General features: G+C 49.6%; 1 protein-coding gene across 1 annotated transcript in view; it reads left to right on the forward strand.

The window, feature by feature from the left end:
- Positions 1-7,903, forward strand: part of FMNL2 (formin like 2) — a 72,673-nt gene extending 64,770 nt beyond the window's left edge. Inside the window, 9 exon segments of the mRNA XM_026852537.1 lie at positions 621-855; positions 1,488-1,556; positions 1,696-1,776; positions 2,123-2,252; positions 2,407-2,570; positions 2,832-2,933; positions 3,395-3,493; positions 4,396-4,519; positions 7,512-7,903. Of these exon segments, the coding sequence (XP_026708338.1) occupies positions 621-855; positions 1,488-1,556; positions 1,696-1,776; positions 2,123-2,252; positions 2,407-2,570; positions 2,832-2,933; positions 3,395-3,493; positions 4,396-4,519; positions 7,512-7,627 (1,120 nt within the window). The 3' untranslated portion in view covers positions 7,628-7,903.
- Positions 7,904-7,909: the final 6 nt, after the last annotated feature.

Here is a 7,909-nt window from a genome sequence, read left to right on the forward strand (position 1 = left end):
AGAGGAGGCTGAGGGGAGACCTCCTGGCCCTCGGCAACTCCCTGCCAGGAGGGGGCAGAGAGGGGGGATGAGTCTCTGGAGCCAAGGAGCCAGCGCCAGGCCCCGAGGGAATGGCCTCAAGCTGCCCAGGGCAGGGTCAGGCTGGCTCTGAGGAAGGATTTCTGTGCAGAAGGGGCTGTTGGGCGTTGGAATGGGCTGCCCAGGGCAGGGGGGAGTCCCCGGGATCCCTGGAGGGGTTGAAGAGTCGGGCTGAGCCAGCGCTGGTGGGGCTGGAGGAGCTGCAGGGGCTTTTCCAACCTCGATGATTCTGGGATTGCGTGAATGCTTGTGTTTTTGAAAACAGAGGCAGGGCACCCAGCAGCACGGTAACCTTGTCCACATCTTCATGCCCTGAGAGTTTCACGTGCAGGCCCGTGTCCCCCACCCCGTTCAGGGCAATGAGAGCAGGAGGAACTTCACAGCTCCTTCATAGTTTCTCATTGCTTTACTGCCTCAGGCTCACGTGTTGCTGAGCAGCATAGGAGACCCCACCTGCCTTTGGCAGTTTTCTCACTTCTTTTTCCATTGTTTTGTGTCGAGCTTTGTCGTAACGCCACCTCTTCTGGTTTGTCACCATGCAGGTTTGACCTGAAAACATTACCGGTGGATTTCGTGGAGTGCCTCATGCGGTTCCTGCCCACCGAGAACGAAGTGAAGGTGCTGCGCCTCTACGAGCGGGAGAGGAAACCCATCGAGAACCTGTCCGACGAAGACCGGTTCATGATGCAGTTCAGCAAGATTGAGAGGCTGATGCAGAAGATGACCATCATGGCCTTTATAGGCAACTTTGCCGAAAGCATCCAGATGCTGACCCCGGTGAGTAAGTGAGGGACAACCCCTGGGGACACCCAGAGCTCCGCTGCCGGGAGCATCGCCTGGTCGGTGAGGGTTATAGAGATGGAAATTTTTCTAAGACAGACGTTTGGAGCGTTGTGGAGTGGTTATCAGTGCTCACAGAGACAGAACAAGAAACAACTACACAAATGAAAAAGTGGTTTTCAAACTATATTTTCCTTCATCGGCAACTCTGATATCCCAGGTGCTGTTTGTAGCCTGGACTGCTCTGTACTATCCTATTTTTTTACCCCGTAGAAGTTTAAAACCAGTTCAAACAAAAATCGAGTTGTTTGCATCATCAGGGAACGTTATTATCAGTGCTGGTCCGTGGGCTCTTTGAAGTGTGTCCCGTTCTGCCTGATGCATCTTTCACCGTCGTGAGGGTTGAAATGTAAACACGTTTTTACCCAACCACATCTGAGCGTGGCAAATGTGCGGTGCAGATGAATTGTTTGAAATCCTGATGTGTCAGGGCAGGATAACATTCACACTAGGGCCCACGGTACGGATGAAAAACAAGAGGCTTTCTGCAGAATATGAGAGTTTAGATTTTAGTTTTACTCTTGGGCTGGACATGCGTTAACCAAAGCTCTTCCTGTGTTCACCTGCAGCAACTTCACGCAATAATAGCTGCGTCTGTCTCAATCAAGTCATCCCAAAAGCTTAAGAAGATACTGGAGGTAGGTCTCATTTTAGATATGTTCAGTAGCTTCGTCCCCTTACATGTCCTGAAACTGTACGTGGGTGCTGACACACCGGCTCTTCTTCCAGACGTTTTTGTCCTGAAAATTCACGCTCTGCTCTGTTTCATCCCCGCAGATAATCCTGGCTCTCGGAAACTACATGAACAGCAGTAAACGAGGAGCTGTGTATGGATTTAAGCTACAGAGTTTAGACCTGGTAAACGAACCCGAGGTGCCTCGTGGGGGCCCGGGAGGGGGATGCACATCACCTACACGGCGAGGGGCTGCTGGGGGCTCAACTGGCACGTTCCAGCCGGGGAGGAGCAGCGGGGAAGGTGCTCCCTGGTTTGAGTTTGATTTGGGGGGCTGCTGAGGAGAAGGCAGGTGTCTTCCGAGGCTCTGCAGACCACAGCTTGAAAATCACCTGCCGAAGGATGAAACGAGCTTTTACAGCCGTCCCTGTCAGATGGAGAAACACGAGGAAGAGGCAAGCACTGGTTGAGTCCCTTTGCCTGGAGCCTGCTGCTCCTCCACCCAGCCATCTCTTTGCCTTCTCTCCCCAGCTCCTAGAGACAAAGTCAACAGACCGAAAGCAGACTCTGCTGCACTATATCTCAAACGTGGTCAAGGAGAAGTACCAGCACGTATCCCTCTTCTACAACGAGCTTCACTACGTGGAGAAAGCCGCTGCAGGTACCATCACCCCCCAGTGCTCGGGCAGCAGTGGTGGCACGTGTGCTGTGCGAGGGACTCCACACCTCACACGGGCTGGCGGGGTGCTTCTCGGTGGGGAATTGTTCAAGCTGTGGGTTCAGGAGTGATGCAGCATTTTTGCTTGATTTCCCAGTGTCTCTGGAAAACGTCCTCTTGGATGTGAAGGAGCTGCAGAGGGGCCTGGATCTGACAAAGCGCGAGTACACCATGCACGACCACAACACGATGCTGAAGGAGTTCATTCAGAACAACGAAGGGAAGCTAAAGAAACTGCAGGACGACGCCAAAATAGCCCAGGTATTTCTTTATACATGTGGTTTGGCAGGAGTAGTAGTGTGTCGCTGCAAAGAACGTGCTTTGGATTCACCACAGGGAGGCGAAGAGGCAGCAGTGTTGTGTATTTGTTGCTGAGGTCAAGGGCTGGGTGTAGACATGCTGGTCTCAGCCCAGGGTTTCACACACGGAGGCAGTCTGGACCCTTTACAATGGATATTGCAGTCACAGAGGGTGAGTTCACCTAGAAACATGTGCAACGCGGTAAATCTGTGCTTTTTGTAGGATGCCTTTGATGATGCTGTGAAGTACTTCGGGGAGAATCCCAAGACAACACCCCCCTCGGTCTTTTTCCCAGTGTTTGTCCGGTTTGTGAAGGCCTACAAGGTAAACAGGAGCATCCCCCTCCTCTCTGCCATCCTTCTCAACCCCATTTGGTACCTGCTGGCTACTTGCATGGCCCAGGGCTCCCAACAAAACAGCGTGTGGCTCCCTCTAGCTTCAATTCGATGTGAGCCATCCCCGGCAGCAGAGTTGGCTTGGGGTTATTTTCAGGGCTGAAAGGCAACGTTGGAGGAATCCTCAGAAAGGGAATGTCTGGGCAGCTTACACCTTTAACCCTGAAAACGTGTCTCTGGGGACTGGGAGAGGATGGTTTGTGCCACCCAGGGAGGTCCCTCCTGGCCCAGTTTTTTTCAGACTCTGTTCAGAGGCAGCTAAATTGCTGCATCTAAATCCTGCTTCCTTGGAAAACCCCGTGGTAACAAGTGATAGTGTTTCTCATTTGTAATATTTAGGTTCCCTATAGCAGTTGGAAGCTATAACCTGTGTTTTTTTGTGATAAATAGCAAGCAGAAGAGGAGAATGAGTTGAGGAAAAAGCAGGAACAGGCCTTAATGGAAAAACTCATGGAGCAAGAGGCACTGATGGAGCAACAGGACCAAAAGGTATGAAACAGATACATCTTACAGGCCAGAGCTGTCGTCTTCATGTGTTTCTCATGATAGTTCAGAAACCTCAGCTCTGTATAAGCACTTCAGTTGCCCAACTTAGAGTTGCCTGGGAAGAGAGTCTCTGGAAGTTTTCTCCAAATGTGGAGGGAACTGAAATAAACTGAAAGAATTACAGCTTATGATTCTGCTGCTTTTGAAGTCTGCAAAGTTAAAAAACCTGAATAGACAGAAATTAATCTCATCCCCATTGCTGTTGGTTAAACTTAGTTATCCCCCGGCCTTGCGTCCCTTCGAACCCAGGACCAGGAACGATCCTCCCCACACCCTGCCCTGCCAGGGCACGGCAGCAGGGCTGAGCCCCACTTTACCATTTTAGAGGTATTTTCCTGACATGTTGGTTTTTGGTTGTTTTTTTTTCCTGTGGCAACACTTTAGACTTGCTGAAGGAGGTTTCCCGTGGCTCTAAAACAGCCACTTTGTTGGCTGGGGCTGCTTTTCGCAGCCGTTGTTGGGATCTTTAATCCCAGCTGAGCTTTTTCCCTCGGAAGGAAGGTCTGTTCTCGTTCCCCTAATGCTTGTCAGTGGTAAGAGCTCAGAGCTCCCGTTCGGAGTGATGAGAAGGCTTGGGAGTAGATCAGAAACATAGGAAAGAAAAGCAGCTTGGCAGCCTGGTTAACTCGTGACTCTGCCCGCCCCCTCCGTGCGACGTGAGCTGCCCGCACACGTGTGTTTTCCTGGTCTTGCCAAAATTGGGTAGCAAACTGGCAGTTACTGGTTGCTGACTGCCAGCAGTGGGATCACCTGGTGTTTCACCTTCAGGAGGAGAGGAACGGGGTAGCTGGAGGTCAGTCCTTCCAAATCCTTTCCTTTCCAAATCCTCTTTCCTTTGCTTTCAGTCTCCTTCACATAAAACAAAGAGACAGCAGCAAGAGCTGATTGCAGAGCTCAGACGGCGGCAGGTCAAGGATAACAGGCATGTGTATGAAGGGAAGGATGGTGCTATTGAAGACATCATAACAGGTAAACACCTTTTGTTCTGCAATCACAGAGGATAAAAATGAGTATCTGCCTAGTAGCTATTTCAAGTCCTTTGTGTACTTCTTAAAAAGGCGTTACCTGAGCGCAGCTTAGGACATTGTTCATATGATGTGAATCAAATAGAGAAACTTTTGCTAACGGTATATAACAAACAACCCCCAGTAACCTGCCTTTACGTGTCCCTCATCTTTAGAGTAGCCAGATCAGTGCCTGTCCTCAGCAGATGCTCCGGTGGAGTTATGCATGCCGCGCAGATCTTTCCCAGAAACCTTTTTTTTTCCCCATAAATGAAATGAATGATGGTTGCTTAACATTATTAAGAGCCTCCATTTTCATTAAAATCTACTAACAGTAATTGCACCGCGTTACTGCGCAGTTACAGCAAATCATTTAGTCCAACCTGAATGATTTATGGCCCTGAGCTGCTGCTGGGTTTTCTGCTTCTCAGATGGGTAGGCAGAGCCTGCCCTGATCCCACCCTAGGGCTGGAGGGACACGCAGAACCCACTGGCGTAGCCAAACGCAGTCGGGACTTGGGTGCAAATATTTGCTGATAAAAAGAGAGCTGCCTTCTAAACAGTCTTTTGCTCAGGAGTCAGAACCATTTTTAATCTCTACAGCTGCTCTGAGTGCAGTACTTAGATTTCCCTGCATGTTCTTCACCTGCGGTGTGGAAGAACCACGATTTTAACGCTTCAGGAGCTTTACGGTCATTTGTCTCTGTTGCACAGAAGCTCAGAAAAAGGTCTTTGGGCAGGATTATTGCCTTGGCTGCCGCTCCTGATGTTTTTCACCTGAGTTTTTCTTGCAGGAGGGCAGGAGAGCTGTTTTACCACTCACTAAGGAAAGTCAGGGAACTTTTGCCTGACTAGATGACAGGGCTGAAATGGTTGAAGCTTTCACAGCACTTGATTAAAAGCTTCCTAAGATAATACTCGTTATTTAAAGGCCAGAGTTGCTACAATATCTAATCACTGCTTCTGCGACTCCTTCTGACTCCTGGAAGCTTGTTTAATTGGCAAAGTGGTTCTGCTGCTCTGTGGGAGAAACAGATTGTGTGGCAGAAGACCATCCACACGCAAAAGGCAGTCCAGGCTTAAATTAAACATTTCCCATGGTCTTGTGCCTAGGATTTCCCACTGGGGGGGTGTCTCCGAGGGCCTCGAGCCATGTAGTAGTAAAGGTCAAGCACAGAAAGTCAGGTAGGACCGAGGTCGCTCTAATACAGCCCATGAGATCAGTGGGATGGAAATGATGGAGAGTGTGGTTTTAAATTGGGTAGTGCCTCATCAGATGCACAGGAAAGCTGAGCACTGAAAACAGCACACCCTTTTCTGGAACATGTGTAGCAGTAGTCTCCCAAACCCGTAGAAAACGATGCAATAGAAATACTTCTCCAGAGACTTAGGACTGCCTCGTTGCCTAAGCCTACGGAAGAGCAGTGCTGTTAGGCAGCTGGTTGGAACTTGTAAAGCCGTCCCTGGGTGTCCCTGAGCGAGCACTAACACTGTACTAATGCGATGGATCCGCTTCTCACGGCTCTGTTTGTCTGTTTGGCTGTTATTCCCATGCAGTGCTGAAGACTGTGCCCTTTACCGCTCGAACCGCCAAGCGGGGCTCTCGGTTTTTCTGCGAACCTGTTCTCACTGAGGAATTCCATTACTAAACTATTCCTCTTTCACATCTGATGCTCTTAGAAAAAAGAAAGGTTGCTGTAGATTTTTGACACTTCTCCATTTGTACGGATCTCAGCCAGGATCATGTGAATGTTGAGTGTATAGTAATGTCCAGTGTCCACCTGAAGTTGTGTTTGTCACCTCTGTTGCATGTTCCTGTGTTTCAGTAACTTTTTATTCCATCCCATCGACTTTGCACCGGATGCTTTTGGCCATCCTTGGGTTTCAAAGGCATCTCTCACCCTCCCTGACGAATGCCATAGAACAGCAAGTGGTGGAAGTCACGGCCAGCGTGGTGCCGGTTTCCTGGGGTTCCCAGGAGACCAAACACTCACAAAGTGACGGTTCACTTGGCTTTTCTATGTCATCTCTCCTGGCCTACAGATCGTTCTCCATGTGCCAGTCTGCCTGTAAAATGCATGTGCTACAGCAGCGAAATGAGGGGCTGCATGAACCTAGTGGGACTTCCTTGGGGTTTGCTTTCTGCCTTGGCAGGGTTGTCTGGAATCACGGACCCCCTCTGCGAGCAGTGTTTTGGTTCAGACTTTCTAACCAGCGCCTGCATGTTTGTCTGCATGTGAGATACGGGATAAAACAGGCATAAAAATCTTTCCTCGTTCGGTCACATCCATGTTTAACATTTTTCAGTTCCATGCCAACTTCATCTAAATCAAAGCAGAGATGTTTACTGAGCACGAACCCGTCCCGATTCACTTGGGCTCTGGGCGCGGTAGCAGCCGCGGTGCGTGACCCGGGGGGAGAGGGAAGGGGCAGAGCTGGGGAAACACTTAACGACGTGCCAGAACCTCAGGAACTTGGTGGAAAGCTTGACATGGAACTGAGCGATTTACATCGTGTGGTGTAAAGTGTAAGAAGGGTGTGATTAACCCAGCATGTCTGTTAACACTGTTGTCTTGAATTAAGGACTCGTGTGGCTTAAGAAGACAACAGTGTTTCACTCTGGTGATGTATATTTTTACGAATGCTTCTAATAAAATTGCGAACTGTAATCAGCTCAACGGTTATTTGCTCTTTCGAGTTAATTGCTGTATTATCTTCCTGGAGCCAATCTTCAAAGCAGCTTGGAATTTGTTTAGCGAGAGGTGAGGGTGGCCCTCCTGTCCTTTCCTCTCCGTGTCTAACCCCCTCTCGTAGCCTTGGCCTTACCCCCTCTTGCTCTGTTGGCTAACGTGCCTGGGAGTTTTGAACGCTGAGTTGACTTGCTCTTCATTTTCCATCCCATTTTTTACTTAACCATCATTTTGTGTTTTGTTTTGTTTTGTTTTTTTTCTGTTTAGCCCTAAAGAAGAATAATATCACTAAATTTCCAAATGTTCACTCGAGGGTAAGGATTTCTTCTAGCACACCGGTGGTGGAGGATACACAGAGCTGGCAAGCATCACTTTTTACTTAGCTTCCTCCTCTCTCTGTATGCCAGACAGCCTGTTGGTAGATGTGGCAAAGCGTAATACTGGTGAGAGCCTAAAGGCCGGTGGAGACCGAGACCGTTTATTTCCGCCCTCTGTGGTGCTGGGGATCCACAGGCCATTGGCTGGCAACCACCTTCACTCTCCGGTTTGGCCCTTTCTCTTCCAAGTTGAGCCCGAGACAGGCAGTCTTGTCCCTGGGTTCTTTCAGCCCCATAGTTCCCTGGATATTTTGCTGCCCCTGTCTCGGTCCTGCTCCGGGCATTGAG

The sequence above is a fragment of the Athene cunicularia genome, assembly GCF_003259725.1.
Source record: "Athene cunicularia isolate RWA chromosome 7 unlocalized genomic scaffold, athCun1 chr7_part1, whole genome shotgun sequence".
Lineage (NCBI taxonomy): Eukaryota > Metazoa > Chordata > Aves > Strigiformes > Strigidae > Athene > Athene cunicularia.